This window comes from Bos mutus, chromosome 6, assembly GCF_027580195.1.
Source record: "Bos mutus isolate GX-2022 chromosome 6, NWIPB_WYAK_1.1, whole genome shotgun sequence".
Lineage (NCBI taxonomy): Eukaryota > Metazoa > Chordata > Mammalia > Artiodactyla > Bovidae > Bos > Bos mutus.
Window position 1 is genome coordinate 43,455,576 of NC_091622.1, and position 19,144 is coordinate 43,474,719.

The following is a 19,144-nucleotide window of genomic DNA, read 5'->3' on the forward strand; positions in this document are numbered from 1 at the left end:
ACCCCCTCCAACACACACACACACACACACACACACACACACACACCGTTTTAGTTATTCCCTAACCATCCTCTGCAAAATGCATGGCATTCACCCAATATGAAATAGCCGATTTTTAGATAAGAGGTCTATGGAGATGAACATTTTTAAAAGTACTGTTTATTTAATGCAGCATGACTTAAAATGGGCCTGTAACCTGACAAGTGTACTGAATGAGGAATGTTCAATTTACCAGTTCGAACCAGCCAAGTCCTCACATGAACTTTCCGAGACCCGGCTGAGAAGCCTGGGAAAGTATAACTAACCACAAACCCTCAGTGTTTCCTCCACCTGATTCCTCCTCCCCAGCCTTAACTCCATTACCTTAAGCACTCTTCTAAGACCCACTTAATGCTCCAGACGTATTATAAAATCTTAGCCGCTGACAGAATCTACAGCCACCTCAGCGCACCAGCTATATACCTGCTTCCATGTCAACCAACACTGAAAGCAAAGATTCTGTTCTATTTTTAAATATATTGAGCAAAGAAGCAGCTTGATATGTCTTTGTAAAGGATGGCTGTCACCCAAATTCAGTTATTCTATTTTTAATCAATGATAATAGACTTTGAAGTCAGATACACCTGGGGTTCAAATCCCACGTCTGTGTCAATGGTGTGATTTGGGGAAAATCACTTAGCCTCTGTTAAACTCACTGTCAGCATATGTAAAATGAGAATCACAAGAATAGTACCTAAACAATAACAGGTTGTTTTGAGGGACGAGCGTGATGACATATGTAAAGCAAAAGTGTTCCAAGATGTTGGCCACTTTGTTATTACTATTACTGTGCTGAATCTACCATATTCATCCGTCACTCACTACTCATGAAACACTTATTCAACACCTTCTGTGTGCTGGAAAAACTCAGTAAATATTGTAAAATGGGTTTTCTTAATGACTCAATAAACATTTATTCAGTGCCTTTTATGTGCTGGGTGCTGGAAAAACTCAATAAATATTGTAAAATTGGTTTTCTTAATGACTCGAGATTTCAACCAAACAATATTGAAGTGTAAGAAGTGTCTCTGCTGGTAGATAAAAAATAATTTTATAGCACTTAGTATGAATCCTGGCTCATGGTAGGTAGAAAATATTGCATGAGAATGGTGGCGCCAGAGGTGGCGACACTGAAAACTAGTTGATTCGACAATCCTAACTCATTTTACTTGCTAGAGTGACCACTTCATTTCTCTCCATAAGTGATCATTCATTTTCAAGTAAATGAGCACTGATCTTGTGAGAAAGAACTTCTTTTCTCAAAGTAACACTTTAATAGGTGCAGATTAACATTCTTTATTATAGGGTAGGCTTATAATAAAGAGTCTAGAGTCTGGGAGGTAATTTTCACTACTGAAAGGTAAATTAATTTTGACTAAATTATAAGTAAATACCAGAGTAGTTGGGTGTAGAAGTTTCCATAATATAAAGAAATCAGAGTTATGATCAAAATATAATAGTAAAAAAAAAAAAACAAAAACCCTGTCTACTATTTTATAAACCTACTTTGTAAAATAAGTAAAGGTAGACCTAACCCTTTGGTTAAATGGAAATGCATTCTTTTACATTTCAAATTAGGTACTGTTTTCTGTGGGAAATAGACAGGAAAAAAACAGGTTTAGTCATTTACTCTTCTTTGTCATTCATTCTTTCACAATCTCTTAATATTTCAACAGAGTTTGATACACTCTGTTATGGGTCCTCAGGGCCTTAATTTCAAAAAAAAAAAAAAAAAAGCCATTAGTTTTCCAAATATTGTTTTTCCACAAAATAGGAAGTACCTAACGATGATTAAAAAGTCTTTTGGTGACAGCAAAGCAAGAACCCATTATGCTTTCGGGCCAATAATCATGTTAGCATGGCCTAAACCAAGTTCAATGAGAAATTAGTTTTCCCGAAGGGCTGTCCTTACCTCAAATATGTTTGAAGGCTCATTGTTGTACTGATTAGATATTATTTCTGATTGGTCACTGCACCACTTGAGTCCACCCAGAAAGCTGTCTGTATCCAAGTCGTTCACGTCTAGTTCAGAAAGGTCAAGTTCAGGAAGATCTGGGCAAAGAGGCTGGTCTTCACCAACCAGAGCAGCACACTGCAGGAGGCAGGAAAAAAAAAAAAAACAACACTTTCATTAACTGCAGGAATTTATTAAACTGTAATAGCATGTGATAGGAATTAAGCCTGGTTAATTCAACGACACCACCGAAGCTGGTTTCCAGGGTTTTAGTCCCCAGCCAAAAACATCCTAGACTCTTTAACTCCCTTTGCTCCCAAAGGATACTTTGCCAGAACCATTCCATCCCAAACTCTACCTCCAAATCCATGGTAAATGCCATGCTTCCATGAAGTCGTCTGACTTGTCCAGTTAGAAATAAATTTAGATTTGTTTGTACCTCTTTGATAGCATGTACTAAGTTTCAAATTGCTTTTTGGTTAACTATACGCAAAATTTCACTCCACTCTTGTTTTAAAAAGAGAATAAGCTCTTAAAAAAAAGTATTTATTTATTTGGCTCTTCAGGTCTTTGTTGCAGCATGCAGGATATTTTCCTTGTGTTATGAAAACTCTTAGTTGTGGCATGTGGGATCTAGTTCCTTGACCAGAAATTGAACCTGGGCCCTCCTGTATGGGGAGCATGGAGTCTTATCCACTGGATCACCAGGGTAGTCCCAGAGTATAAGCACTTTGAGTGAAAGTTGCTCAGTCCTGTCTGACTCTTTGAAACCCGATGGACTTTAACCCAACAGGCTTCTCTATCCATGGGATTCTCCAAGCAAGAATAGTAGAGTGGGTTGCCATTCTCTTCTCCAGGGGATCTTCCTGACCCAGGGATTGAACCCAGGTCTCCTGCATTACAGGAGGATTCTTTACCATGTAAGCCATCAGGGAAGCTCTTTGAGGGAAAGTTATAAATTTGATTTCACCTTGGAATTGCCATCACACACAAGAGAAACAAAATAAATGATTACTAAATGAGAAAAAAATAAGAACTATACCAGGAAAACTCTCCACTTATGCTCCCTTTAACTATTATAATCCATATAATTCATTTAGCACCTAATGATGCAGAGTCCTTTAACGTGTCCATGGTTCTCTTGAATTGGTATTTAGATCTTTTACTCTTACTTGACTTTTCATGAGCTTCTGAACTTCCTCTTAAACAGATCAAAAATAAGTCCCTTGAGATGAAGGACAGAAATCACATTTCTTATTATCATTGTATCTTTCACTACGTGTAACTAGCAAGTCTTGTGTGCTCACATGTGGGTCTGTGGATGGATGTATACAATTGGGATCACCTGATGTGTGAACAGAAAAACCACTCTACCACACAACAATCTTATTTTTCTTCAACATTTATATTTTGCTCTAAGTGAATTCAAAAGAATGATTTTTTTCTTTGGAGTTTTAAAAAATGATTTCAATATAGTGAGAGGCTTAAAATACCCTCTACTGTGGCTGGGCTGCTTGTCACCTCCTTGCATACAGTAAGTGGTCTGTTAACTGTCCCCTGTGGTGGCTTTTTGAGAAAGTGGACCCTCTTCCCAAAGAGGCGGATTTCTACTTCGAACTGGCTATCTGACCACTAACAGCACTGCAATCTGTGAAGAACCCTGCAGAAACTGCTTACTGCAGGGGTCTGGTGATATCAGAGCTATAACGACTAACCCACCTGCAAGCCGAGGGGTCTCAGTCGGCAGGCACACCCTCCCAGGTGTCAACCTCACGGCCCGCCCTTCCAAGGTCAGGAGAGATGCTGGGGAGTTGTTCCTATCCAGGCAGCAGTTGGGCATGAAGCTGAAGATGCTGCTTGACATTTAGATTTTGAATAAAATAAGTTCTATGCAGATTTTTTTCTCACGCACCCCTGTCATCCCTGGCAGGCTACATTACACGGGTCATATGCAGCAGTGTGATCGTAAGCACCATGCTGAGAAGTAGGTACTGGGTAATGGAGTCAGCAGTTGGTAAGGGGAGGCTGGGAGGAGCCTGAACATTCCTGCAGTTCCTTCCTAAGACCACCAGGCCCCAGAGAGATCCTGAAAGGCAGGCACAAAAGTAATGCCAAGGAAGAGCAATCACCTCCATTGCAACTCTTTCCTTATCATTTTATTGGTCTTTCCTTTTTTATTATTGGAGTTATCCCAAAGTTACAGGTCAGTATACTAAACTAGGTTTATAAGTAAGCTAGGCTGAAGAGAAGGTTTTGTTCTGGTGCAATGTTCATGTTTTGTTATGGGTGTAACACGTCCCAGTCTCTACACTTGCTCACTGCTTGTCCTCCAAATACAATACACATACACACGGTTAACTCTTCTACAACATGACCAATCCAGAGACAAGGGGAAAACTTTTTCAGTGGTACAAAAACTGCTAGGATTGGAGGAGAGTCTTTAAAATAAAAAGCAAAAACAACAAGAAAATAAAAAAATAAGTTAGATAACAAAAGATCTGTGCATTTGGTTTAAATTCCTTTTTTGGATAGCACACTCTAGAACCCATGTCTTGGAATGCTGACACTGATTGGGTGGACAGCTTCTTGCTGTCTCTCTCTTTAACAGCCCTCTACAGGCATGGCCTCTTCAAAACCCTTCAACCTTTCAGAAATATGTATTTTTCAGTAACTTTTAAAATCATTGAAAAGACAGATCATTTTTTTTTTTTGTATTTTACTCTGATGTCATTCACATATTTCTTTCCTTTCCTCTGTCAGTTTCTCTCATTTTTGCTTTTCTGTTACGGCTGAAAAATGTGCGTAGATGCTCTTTCCAATGTTGACGTGTTAATAAAATCAAGACTTCTGAATGTGGCATTATCCTGATAATCTAAAACACATTAGTGGTAGCAAGTGTTCCTGTTATTAATTTATATTTGGTCTTTGGATGATGCCAGCTTAACAGTCCGAGCCCTGTAACTGTCCTCATTTGACACGCTGGTATTTACTGCTTCCCTATACATCTGTAACAGGTGTGCTTTATGGCAATTTACAGAGACACATTCTACTGCCTCTCTGCAACTATGACAGCTATTTCACAACCGCAGCCTTAATTTTATAATAAGATTTAAAAGGAGAAAGCAGTCACTAAACACAAAAGGCTAATTATTGTACGTTATTTCACCCCAACAGACTTTTCTCTTAGTTAAGGAGCAGACAATAAATTAGCTTAACTGCACTGATGATAATGAATCATTATAATTAAGTATAATTCTCCATTAACCTTTTGGAGGTTTTTGTGCCATTGATGGTAAATTTTAAAGAGAAGGAGAGCAGAAAGAGTGGACTTGGCCACATTAATTATATTAACGAAAAAAAGAATCTTACTTCTTAAAAAAAATTAGTCAAGGCAGGGGAGAGTGGGGAGGGCAGCGGTCAGTAAAGAGTGACAGTCTTAGTGGAGTGTATGTCATCAGAACTGTCTCTATCAATCTTAGTAACCTTATTGGACATCACCTTCATTAAACTGCGAAACACTGGGGACTCCGAGTAGCTACAGTGATATAGGCCTTTATTAACCAACGTGCTGTCTTGTCATTATGTGCAAAAGGGCATAATACGTTTTAAGATGACAGCAAACATTAATGATTCAAAAAATGAAAGCGGCTTCCACTACCTGCTGCTCGTAATATTTGAGCCTGGCGGAGGTGATTCCCAGGGCTGCTGCCACCAAGGCTGGGCTGCTAGCCGCCTGCTGCCTCCGGTGCAACAGAGGAGTGACTGGCCGGTCTCAGCCGACGGACCGACAACTCAATCCACGGCTGGACAATTAGCCCGAGACCTCACCTCCCTAAGCACAAAATTAAAGAGCCCCTGTTCTAAATGGTTCTGATGCTTCTTTGAATATGACTACAGGAATGCCAATGATGAAAATAAATCTTCCCTATTTCCATATGATCTAGTTCCTCAATCAACTCCTAACGGCATCAGGAATAATACATGATGGAAAAATGAAACTACAGCAGCTGAGACCCACAGTGCCAGCCAGACAACCACCCACAGGATACTCCAGCTACTCGAAGACAATCAGGACTTTGAAGCCACTTAGAACCCTGACACATAATAGCTACAGGATATATGAATTATCCATATTTCTCCCACCTTACCAAGAAATCACAACAAGATAAGAACAATTACAATCCGCAAAAAAAACATCTGCCAAGGCAGGAGAAGGCAGAGGAAGCCAGCATTTGCAAACCCAGCGAAGAGTTAAGAATCCAGGGCATGCCTCGCTAGAGAAGAAAAATGCGTTCGCAGACGGCCTTGGCCAAATTATTTTCACTTTAGATGTGTATCGCCGTACCACATGGACATCTTATTTAATCAAATCACGTGTAGCCCTTGATCCTCCCCTTACCCTACGTGCCCCCAGCTTCCCAGAGGAAGCTCTCCCAGCCCTTTGCCAGATTCATTGTTAGCCACTCAGATCCTCCCTGCAATTCAATTTGGGTCCATCTCACCAGAGTCCACAGAAAGTTTCACTTGTTTCCCAAGTTGGCCAAACTTTCCGAGAACATTCCATTGTGTTGAATGCAAACATGCCGCCGTCCTCCGTCCCCCCCTGCTAGTCACTCGAGACTCCAGAGATTACGAGGAAACCGGCTTGCTTTTTTTCTCCCCCTGTATGAATTGTAGCCAGCAGAGACTGTGGAATTGATGTATTGCCGTCTATTTTTACACAAGCAGCGAGCAGCTCCACACACAGTCCTGCATAAACTCTATTCTCTCTCCGGCTTCAGGCAGCTCTCCGTGGTACAGACAGTTTTAACCATTGGCTTCCCTGCCCAGATGCTAACGGAAAACCTTGCACTGTAAAGCAGGTCTTTTTTTTTTTTTTTTTTGCTGGCCAAAGCTTTCAATCACACAGAGGAGTTTTAAAGGAATCAGCTTTTGTTGTTTTGTGTTCTGTGGGAAAAGCAATCTAAAATAGCCCAGCAGGATTATTTAGGATTTTCTGAGTTCTCCGTCTGATGAACAGAGAGAGAAGAAAAAAAAATCCGGACTAGAGTCAAAACTGACTAGATTTGAGTCCATCCATTTTAATATTTTTATCTTCATCTTATTATAAATAGAAATGGCATTTTTCCAACCAGGCCACTAAACACCACTGGAAAGACTTCAGCTTCTGATTCATATCAATATCTTAGAGCATAAATATTGCATATGAGTAGAAACAGAGCCAAAGGCACATGGAAAGAGTTTCTAACTGCAACAGATCCTGATGACAGCAGCTAAGCTTTGATTTGTTCAAGGTATCTCAGAGTCGCCTTAAAATAGCAAACTTATAGGAGTTAAGATAAGATTGAGATTCTCTTCCAAAAGCACCTGCCCCCGGCTACTTTTCTGCCTCCTTTCCTCACCCAAACCCAAGCCCTTCCCCCCCTCACAGGAATATTTGCATCGCGAGGGAAGCTTTGGTCCTGGCTGCAGTGCCGAGCCCAGCCCCAGCTCACCTCGATGTCACTCCATACAGAGTCCTGGTTGCACATGTCCCACGCCATCCAGCTCCTGAATGACGCCAATCAAGCTGTTTCAACTCCAATCCACAGTGACACAGAGCACACACTCATGCAGGCAACCAGCCCCTTACTGAGAGTGAACTGAAGGCACCTGTCTTACTACAGTCCCCAGTCACATGACAAAGCTATTAAAAAGTAGGCTGGGCTGTCACTCACCCAGCCTCCCTTCTCCTGTGCTGCTAGCTGCTCAAACTTGTGATGTCACTCAAAGGCAGCCCTCTGCCTCAGTGAAGTAACGCTAAAAAAAAAAAAAGAAAACGGAAAGAAGAAAGAAAGAAAGAAAGGGAACACTTGGACTTTTGGAGCATCATGCTGTGACTAAAGCCAGCTTTGAATGCCACCAACTCTAAACAGAGCCCTGACGATATAATAACTAAAATCCCCTGCAATCTTTTTTTAATTTATTTTCCTTCCAAAACAAGCAAGTGGCAAAGCTCCCTATTTCATGACAGAGTAACTACATTCTTAGCTCAAATGTGTACTCCCTCAGGACTCAAATTTGAAGACATCCAAGTGAACTCAGTTTGGGACTAAAGCAAGATAGTATCACATGATGCATTTTTATGAGATATTTTCTAATTGGGGGAGTGTTTGAAAGCAGAGGATGAGGCATGACTTTTTTTTTTTTTTTTTGCTTATTTAATCAACAAAACAGACTATATTTCTTAAGGTATAAACAAACTCCTCCACGCAGAAAACGGCTGTCCCCGTGGCAGCAGGGAATACCAGCTCCCGAGAAGTGTTACTGCAGTTTGCTTTGCTCCATATAAGGAGAACAAGCAACAAAATACCATCCTTTCAGGGTCCTTCAAATCATTTCCATTTCTCTCATAGTTCTCAGAAAACAAGTTAGTAAAGACAGTCACTGCAGTTTGTGCCCAGATCAGCTTAGTTTCCAGCTGCCTTTTTCCCCCATACATGTAGCATTCCCTCTCTAACTGCCTTAGGGTGCCTTTTTGAATAAACACTGGATTCCAACCCTAGTGCCCTGGGTTGTGCATTTTGCCTGTGAGATCAAGAATGTTCATGGAGTCGGGGGAAAATACCAACATGTTATTAACAGAAATATTCATTTCTTGAGCTTTTTCATTTTTTGAATTTTTCAGCTTCGAGCCTGAGACAATGAGAGCTAACGCAGGTGCAACTGTTTTAGAATAACACTACACATCGAATCCATAACAAATTCAAGGTACTAGACAACTCTGGGAAACACTTCCATAACCCCACAGTGGTCCGATTTAACCCTTCCAAGTTCCAGAGTGATGTACACGTGGTTGTGTATTTGTGAATAAAATCCATATACTTTTAAAATCAGCTCGATTCTTTTACTTGATAATATTTTATCTGAAAAAAAGTTCCCCAGGTATCTAAAAATAATTCTCAAGCACTATTTGTTTAATTTTTTATTCTACTAAGTTTAACTTAATGAATTCTCTATTGTCCTTCCCTTTATCAAGAAAAAAATGGTGATTTGCTCTAACTAAAAAGTCACTCAAATATTAAGGTGAAAGAAAAAACAACCCAAAAAGAAAAAAAAAATCAGACTGTTTATTCTTTCAGATCACAACTCTTTAAAAAAATTCACTTACTCTGATATCTGCAACAAGTTGCTAGTATATTCCTGAATAATGTGATGAAATTGACAGTTTGTCATTACCAGACATAAAAAGATGGCCAAAAGCATTGACATTTTAAGTTAGCTGAATACATTTCACTGGCACATTTTGCCTCTTACAAAGAGTGGAAAATTACCGTAGTTTTAATTTTCTAAATCAAGAAAGAACAGGAAAATACAATCTCAGGAAGGCTTTTATACATGCAATTAGTGGCATTACTCTGCATTCCCCAGAAAGAAACACTAATTTTCTTCACAATTATATTCTGATTTAATGTAAAACTATAGTAAATTATTAAAATGCAGGGCAAAGGTCATTGGCTCTGCCCTCAAAACAGTCAACTGTGAAATAATATTGGTCATTTGACCAAGAAGAGCTGATGTTTATTCATTATCATCAGGTGATCCCTGTGTCGTGATATTCTCTGATATTTTTATTCGTGTTCACTGAATGCGAGGCATCCATTATATATGTGTGTGTGTGTATATATATTTATATTAATCTTATTTAAATCTTTTAGAGAAGTTCTTTACACTGGAATACTCTGTATTATTGCTTTTGATATTTCAACCTGTTTACATTATGTTGTCAGGGCTTTCTTGTTTGTCTTTTTTGCCACCTAGTTCCACTTTTTCTTAATTAAATCAGCACCTACTGAAACCAAAGGTGGATATGTGTGTGTGTGTACACAGTTCACTGGCACATTCTCCCTCTTACAAATAATGGAAAATTATACATATACTTTTTTTTCTTACTATCATGAAGAGGGGTTAGTCAGAAGTCAAAACATTTAAATGATTTATAAACTACAGCCTACCACAATTTTTCTCGCAAATTTCTATTACTGTATACACATACAAATTTATCTAGATCCTTGGGGCAAATTATAATAACTTCCACTATCTTTTGTTTTTTGTCTCAAAAAGATAACTAATGAGAGGGATATTTTAGAGTTCTTATAATTTGGTTAATTAGCTCTTCAGAATAAAATTTCTCTTATGTCCAGTTTTTCTTTTCTTAGGAAAACAAAAATTGTCAGTCACTCATCAACCTTGGTCTTTCCCAGGAAGTTTCTATATTTGATTCCCTCTCTACCTTGACCGTTTCCCTTCCTTTCTCCCTGCGGCCCTCTTTTTACCCCTTCATCAATTCTGCCTCCACAATTTCCAAATGTTTGGTTTCAATCAACAAAGATCTATTGAAACCTTACTGTGTCCACAGCAATGTATTGTAAGGGCTTCCAAGACAGCATATGTCATGGACACAGGGGAACTTACAATTTGGGGGATGACAGACATTAAAAATGGAGAATGATATGAAAGAAGCAATGCTACTTTCCTCAATATCCAGATTCCTGTCCTCCTTAAAATATACAGTTTCTAGGTACAAGGTTCTTTCACTAAACATTAAATGCACACCCAAATCAACCCCATTTTGTCTCAACAATAGAAGGAGGTATTTATTAACATCTGTTGAGTACACATGATGTTCCATATCTACATAGAGCCTGGATTCCACCCCAATGGATTTTCTCTGCTCAGAAGTTCTGTTAACGTTTCTCAAGACTCAAACATAGGTGGAGGCAAGAGGATCTATCCTTAAAGTTGATAACAGAAGAGAAAATACACCTTCAAGAGACTAATTCAATTCTTTGGAAAAAATGTAACTAAGAACATAACATTTAGGTTTCAATCCCCACTCCTGCCCCAAATTCCAGGCTTTTGCTCCCCTCCATATTTCAGACAACTGCCATATCTAAAAAATAAACTCAGTCAAACTGAATTACCCAAGTAGACAACAGCAAAGACAATTGGTTTTGATCTAATTATTACATGTATAGGTGAGAACTCAGAAGTAAAGAGAGCTACTAGCATAAATATCTTTTTTCATTTGTTTTTCTAAGTTTACAATAAACTACATAAGAATAAACTTAAGGCTGAAAATTTTCAAGAAAGAAAAAGGGAGAAGAAAACCTACAGCAGAGCTTATAAGGGCTAGACATTGAGATCAGCAGTTTAGACAGCACATTTCAATCAATTAGTCCTCAAAACTATCCGATAAAGATGATCTGTGTACCCATTTTATAACTGAGAAAAATAAGACAGAGCCAGGATTTTAGATAACAGTCAAAAACAGCATATAGATCTCTAAAAATCCTCCTTGGAAGACTGAAGTTTCATACATAAGGTTAACATTCATTCTCAAATCAAAAGCACAGCTAAGTCCCCTGAGGCAAATTTATAACCTAGAGACTGTCTATTTAATGGGAAACCAACATTCCTGGGAATGTTACCTGCCTAGAAAGGAAAGGGATCTGCCCAGAATGGCTAATATTTTTAAAGTTAATCATTACTAACAGGCATTCAATTGCTGGCTTTTAATTCCTGGAGGGGCTCATTGATCCTGAAACTCCACATCAGTGTCTGAGCACGTGCTCTGAGCCCCTGGGACGTGTTCGAAGCTGTGGCTGTGCAGGGCACAGAAGCTGGTAGGAGGGCAGGGTATAATAAAGGGGCCTAGTCTACAGGACTCTAAAATGAATATTTTACACAAAACCACCATGGTGATGTCAGTGTGAACTAAGCATATTCGGGCAACAAATAGAGGAAAATCAGTGGACAACTTTATTGCCTCCTAGCATTCATTTATTTATTTTATTTTTCAGTAAACTTAGAGGTGATAAACAACTTCAGCAACCTCTCTCTCATCTCCAGTGAAATTGTCTGCCGACCAGCTCTAGGCAATTGAGCCCGTATTTTAACATGGATCTTAAAACCTGCTCTTGGAACTTCTCACACTAAAACAAAAAATTACCTACGAATTAGTCCAAATTGCAGTCAGTTGGACTAAATTAAACGTAAGGCAAAAAGTATGCTAATTAGGCCCACAGATAAGAGATAATAAAAGGATGGTTAAAATCTGATTTCGTCTGATGTATTTGAGCATTTACAGACATTTTCATTTACCTTAATTATTTCAGGTTAATTTATGTAAAATACAGTGAGTTATTGATTGTTTAAACAAGAACTGTTCAACAGGGTTATTTGGTATTTTTTTTTAACTTAATATAAAGCACATGCTATTTTATTAAATGTTATTATTTAAAATGTTAAAGTCCTACTGATCCTCAATAACATAACTCACTTAGTAAGAAAAACATTTTATCCCCTAACTGAAGTTCCTGAGGGCCAGAGCAAATTAGGGTACACAATTATTAAGTTGAAAAAAAAATTGTTAGTCAAGCAGTTCCCTTTGGTACTTATTTCTAGAGCTGGGGTCCTAATGAGCTTAACTTCTTTTGATTGTAGTGAAGTAAATTGTATTTTCAACTATTCTTGAGATGGAAGAATTAAATAAGTGAAGTTTTTTTTTTCCTTTTTTTTTTTTTTTAATCCCACCAGATCAGACTTGGAAGGGTTTTGGTTATTTTGCTTTTATTTCTGTTGTATATTTTCCCAGTGCTTTGGCATTTGAATTTACTCTAGCAGAGTAAATATATATCCTAAAAATGTGAGGATGTAGAAAGGAAATAAATTCTCATCTTAGGAAGTAATTAGCTTAAGGTCTAAGCTAAATTTTGTGATGCCTTGTATAAAATCCTAATTTCTATTGCTATCCCAACTAGACACAGGATTTTTGAGGAAATATTCTTAACCAAGAAGACCACTTCTAAGACTGACCTCTGCATTTAGCAGCTCAATAAAAAATAGATGTCAAATACCACTGGTCGTATTATAAATGAGCAGAGATTTTTCTAGGGGACAAGCAGGCAATATGTGTCAAAAATGTTAAAAATGGGCAACCCCATAGACCCAAAAATTCTACTTCTAGAACTTCATCTTAAGGAAATAACAGGGGGATACATGGAAAGAATTTTAGTGTGGAGATAGTCAATGCTACATAATTTACATTATTGAAAACTTGAAAGCAGTGTAAGTCTCCAACAATAATGCCCTGACAAAATAAATTATGGAACACTGTATATATATATATATATATATATTCATACAGACATACTCAGTATGTATATATACTCAACGCTATCATTAAAAACTGTAGTAAAATATATTTAATAGCATAATAAGAAAATGTTCAAAATATATTAAGGTTTAAAATTATATTTGAAGAAACTATAGTCACAAAAATTTACATATAAATAACACTCAGAAAAACAGAAGCACAAAGAGGATAAGGAGAAAATATAACAAGGTGTTAATAGTGGCCAATGACATAAGTTCTTTTATATTTTTCTATGTGTGAATATATGTGTCTTTCTATAATTTTAAAATTTTCTGAGATAAACATGTACAGCTTTTATATTCAGAAGAATAAAACTATTCATTTTTTTAAAGAAATATAGAGATTCAGACATAACTATGCATTCTTAACATACAGGGAATGTAACAAATAGAAACAGCCTCTGATATCCACTATAAACTTCAATATTCATCATATATCTAAAAGAAAGCCATTTCTGCCTATCAAGTCTAATAGCCACTCCACTCAGGATGCAAGGCTGGGAGAAGTTACTATCTGGCCCCCTGAAAAACACTCTGAGCTCTGAATTCTGGGGAAAAGAAAGCTTTCAGCTATTAAGCTTGCCTGAGAGGTGGGCCCAAATCACTGACCCCAGATGCCATAGCCATCTACACTTTGTTTGTCAACTTGAAATGTCACCAGTTAAGTGAAACAAACATTCCATTGAAAAATGCAATTATCCTTGGTACAGTTAAGGAGATTTCAGTTATTTATACAAAAGCATCTATATTTGTTCATCATATTTTTTTCTCCCTTCTTGCATCTAATGGTGTTCAGAAGCACATACCAAGGGGAAAAAAAAGTAAATACTTTTAGAATGGTGTGACTAAAGTATTAAGAAAATTTCTCAAGAAGGGATTTTTACCAGCTGGGAATAAGATGGGGCGGTTATAGAAGGACGAAGGGAAGAGCTGTTGGAGATGTGGCTTTGATAGGAGACAACTGAAATTGACTGGTGCGAAAAATGCAGTCCAAATTTCAAACCAGCAACTTGCAAGTGAATTTCGGTACCACAATCTGTTCCTGAACGTGGAGCCACCTGTGTAAATGCTGTCACGTTGCAGCCCTGTTCTTGGGCAGGAACCTCATTCTGGGTTCTCCAAATGTCACATGAGACCTTGACCTCCCCTTTCCCCTAGAAGGCTGACCATCTCCACAGGAGTGAAAGCTGTACTGTCAGCCTCTTCAAATTAGTGTTCTTGCAGTTTTATGGATCTTCCCTGCAAATTACTCTTCCTACACTTGGGTGATCATTATTGTGACCATTAAGAATTTTCATGAGAAGATGGTTCACAGGGATGAAACCAAGGCCAAATTCTTGAGATTTCAAGTGATGACATGAGGCTCAAGTCTTCTTAATAAGTCGAGTGACTCTGTGGATCTTGATTTAGCCCAGAAAGGATGGAAAAAGAGGGTAGGAAGGATATGGGTTCTGCAATTCAACTTTGGGCAGTTCACTTAATGATTCTAGCCTCAGTTTCCTCATCTGTCGATAGAGGTGGTCAGATTCAGTTATATCTAAGATCCCTGTCAACTCTCAAATGCAGTGATGTCTCTGCCCTGACAGAGACAGGAGACTTGGGAAAGCTTCTTTGCACAGGGTGAATGCAAATGTTGCACTGTTCAAAGGAACTAGAAATCAGGGAGAATGTGTAGGAAAAGTAAAAGCACATTCTCATAGAAATATGGATCTTTAAACTTCCTAACCATTCCAGAAAAAGAATAGATGAGGACTGGAAATATATAATACTTTCATGAATATTGCCCATAAGAAGGCCAGTTTCTACAGATCCGAGGATCTTACAAAGCCCAGGTCATTGCCCCAGAGAAATAGCAAGATTTCATCTTGTTTATCATTAACTCTATTAAACGGTACAAGTCACGCTGACGATCAGGTCCCTGCTTGCATAGTAAGGATGAAAAACACACAGTTGATACGATAGTGACTATTCACTTATGCCTGCATATAGATGTAATTTAACATACTAACATGTGATTTGGTTTTACAATGGGTATGAAATAATGTTACCCAGAGAGAGAAGATTTAGAAGGGTGGATGGATCTGAAATTTAGGGTTTTGTAAATAGGAATAAGGTCCATGGAAACAAGAGCTTAAAGTAACATTCCTGCCTTCTATTACCAGAGCATTCGGCCCATTAAATAAAAAGCTCGTAGTATTTGGTAAAAGGAGACCTTACCTTTTTTTTTTTTTAATTTGAGAAAGATCATCTGAGATGTTACTATAGAATGTGGATGTAGAAAAGAAGGACAAATGCCTAACATATGCTATCCTGGCATTGTTAGCAAATATATTAAATCAGGATGTATCACAGGATAAATAGTTGATATATCACTGGGAGTTATGCAGTTGTCCTGTTTAGCTCTTTTCTTTGTACATACGACCCTATTTAGCAGAAGGAAGATCTGTGCTTCAGAGCCAAATAATACCATCCACTTAGAGATCGTCCCTTAGTGCTGAATGAATAGCCTCAGACATACTACATTCCTCTAAGAGAACATTTGGAGAATGAGCCCTGGTAATAGTGGAGGAAAATCAGGGAAATGATAAACCTCGGTAAGGAAAAAGGTGCTTGATAAACCACCAGCACGTACAGTGCTGGACACCCCAGCAGTATCCTCTCGCAAGACAGATTACACTTCCCATTTTCTTGCACCCAGAAAAAGAGAAACAAGAAAACTAACATAAGATAGCTTGATTTCTGGGCCTGTGAAACAAATCTTCAAAAGGCAATTTACAAGTTTCCCTTTTCAACAGTTCAAAAGCGTTAAAGAGCCCAGGATGTACTTTGCCCGAAGCAGATGATCAAAAAGGATTCTTTTCCTACCTCTTTTCAAAACAAAAATCTCTGACAACTCCTGAGGTATAACTTTCTACCATCCATCTTAGTACATCCATTTCCATGTAGGGTACCTAAAAATAGGCCACACCTAACCTTTTACACAGCCATACAAAGCTATTTAGTGGGAACTCCAACTCGGCACTCTCTTGCGGGTATTTTCAGACTGTGCCCTCTTTGTTTTCCCTATTATATTACCCTATGTTGAATATCGCGCAAAAACACAGGACAAGAGTGGTTTGCTGGGATATACCTTACATTGCGACCGCTAAGCCTCCATAATTGAGTTTGTTATTTTATTTTGTTTTAGACTGAATCAAATAAAAGTAAGCTTAATACTCTTTTAAAAAGCAATTTAAATAGTAATTAAAGTTCAATAAACTTATTAATTCCACTGGCAATATTATGGTTGTTGAGATTCTTACACTTCAAAAGTATAGCCAAATACATCAGTGAGAATGAAAAAAAAGTCTACTATACGTGAAAATGTGCATAATTCCAACAAATATAATGTGAAGATAAATAAGCCAGACACACTCAAAAAGTATATGTTTGATGATTACTCTAGCCATTATATGAATAAGTACGGAAACAGATATACCTAATTTATTAAGCCAGAAGTCAGGTTAGAGACTGACTTTGGTTTGGTTAGAAGCTGCGAGCATGGTGTGGGCAAGGGGCTCCAGAAATACTTGTGGTTGCTCAGTCACTCAGTCATGTCAGACTCTTTGCGGCCCCATGGATGGGAGCCCGCCAGGCTCCTCTGTTCATGGAATTTCCCAGGAAAGAATACTAGAGCAGGTTGTCATTTCCTTCTCCAGGAGATCTTCTTGACCCAGGGTGGAACCCTTGTCTCCTGTGACTCTTGCACTGATTCTTTACCACTGAGCTACCTGGGAAGCCCTCCAGAAAACTAGTTATGGTTTATTTCTTGCTGTCAATTCTGGTTCCATGGATATGGTCAGTTAGTGAAAGTTCATGAACTCAACCCTTATGATATATGCACTTTTCAGTATTCATAGTATATGTCAGTAAAAAGTCTAAAATGCACAGAGAAGAAAGAGAAGAAAATCTTCCCATACTCCAAATTTTAAAGTTTGCTACCTTCCTGTTAAAAAAATTCTGAATGTTCAACTAACCTTAAAGAAGCCAATAAACCACACAGACAATCAGAAGTGGAGTAGGAATCAAGAGACCCAATGTGGACCTTGGACAAAGCCATTTCAATTGTCTAAATTTATATTCTATCAAAAGATGAGATAAGATTAAGTATCTGAATTCTTTCTTTTTTTTTTTTTAATTTTCATTGGACTATAGTTGGTTTACCATATTATATTAGTTTCAAGTATACAGCAAAGTGAATTAGTTATACATATACATGTAACCACTCTAGTTTTAGATTCTTTCCCCATATAGGTCATTACAGAGTATTGAATAGAGTTCTCTGTGCTATAAGGTAGGTCCTTATTAGTTATCTATTTTATATATGAGTCCCTGGTGGCTCAGATGGTAAAGAATCTGCCCCCAGTGCAAGAGATCATCTAGGGTAGTGTGTATATGTCAATCTTAATTTCCCAATGTATCCCTCCCCCTCCCTTCCCCCATGGTAACCATAAGTTTGTTTTCTACATTGGCGACTCTATCTCTGTTTTGCAAAAAAGTTCACTTGTACCATGTTTTTAAGATTCCACGTATAAGCCATATCACATAATTGTCTCTGGTTAACTCACTTCTCTGAATGTATTTATTAAATGAAGTGAAAGAAACTTTCAACTCATAAACTTTAGTACTTTGCCTTTGGTTTAAAGTTCACTATTAAAGGGGGTCATCAACTTGGTGTGAAAACCTGGTCCTCTTCTCTGAGAACATAACTTTTGGGGTCAGTCAGTGCAGATCTGCCATTGGGTATCTGTCTGATTCCCTGGTGGCAAGAGTGGTAAAGAACCCGCCTGCCAATGCAGGAGACATAAAAAATGTGGGCTCGATCCCTGGATCAGGAAGATCCCCTAGAGGAGGGTATGGCAACCCATTCCAGTGTTCTTGCCTGGAGATTCCCATGGACAGAGGTCCCAGAGAGTCAGATGTTACTGAAGCGACTTAGCATACACATACACCTGTCTGTGTGAACCCAAGTGAGTTTAATTATCTGATCTCTCATTTTTAGCTGTGAAAATGGCAATATAAATATTAATACCTACTTTACATGATTGGTGTTAGGGTTCAATGAGATGTATACGCACCTAACTCTTGGCATATAATAAGTACTCAGTAATGATACCTGTTATCCACACACCAATATGTAAAACTCATTGAACATCAAGCACCATCAGAGTAAATACAGAGATCTGCTCTTTCCTGGCTTCCTCATCTAGAAACCATTCTAGAAACAAAGCAGAGCAGACTTTCTTTTGAAGTCTTAACATTCAGCTGACTTTCTCTGGGTGCACACACAGAATCATCACCTACACTTTTAGGATGTCAAATGTCTGTACGTGAAGAAAGGGAAAACCAGCCTCACACCAGTCCTGACCCGGGTCTACTTCTAAAGAGATCAGAAGCAGCAATTGCAGAGAGCAGTTTTTGTTTCCATGATGCTGGCCACAAAAGTGATCTGAGCTAACAGTCTTTCAAGAGTTTCTCTGTTAAGAAGCAAGACATCCATATGGGGCCTGAAAACTGACAAGATACCATGAGTTTGCAAATCCGAGAAGACCCACCAAGTAGCAAATCATGTTTTAAAATGATGCTATCTATGGGGGCAAAAATGGAAAACAAAGCCACAGAAGCAAAACAATTCAATATAAAGTCAATTTTGCCACCAGTGGCCCATCAAATACATCGTCTCAGCATTCACATTCTTCTGGAATTTGTGATCAATCATACAATTAATTTTGAAATTGATAAAGTGATGTAAAGGATATGTTATATTTTATTTTAGATATTTAAGGTATTTTTTTTCTTTCAAGTAATTTTTCTGTGTCAGGATATGCTGCCAAGTAGGGATATACTTTGAAAACGGTGCTGTCCAATGCAACAGCCACTAACCACTCATGGTCCTGAGCATTTGAAATGTGTCTA

At 38.2% G+C, this 19,144-nt stretch overlaps 1 protein-coding gene across 5 annotated transcripts in view; it reads right to left on the reverse strand.

Annotated features, from left to right (window-relative positions):
- Positions 1 to 19,144, reverse strand: part of PPARGC1A (PPARG coactivator 1 alpha) — a 326,216-nt gene that overhangs the window by 96,910 nt on the left and 210,162 nt on the right. For 3 of the 5 annotated variants that reach the window (XM_070372208.1, XM_005897077.3, XM_070372210.1), the window contains exon 2: positions 1,952 to 2,131. In XM_070372208.1, the coding sequence (XP_070228309.1) occupies positions 1,952 to 2,131 (180 nt within the window). Of the gene's footprint in view, positions 1 to 1,951; positions 2,132 to 7,488; positions 7,644 to 19,144 lie in introns of those variants that run through there. The other 2 variants (XM_005897078.3, XM_070372209.1) reach the window with 1 other exon arrangement.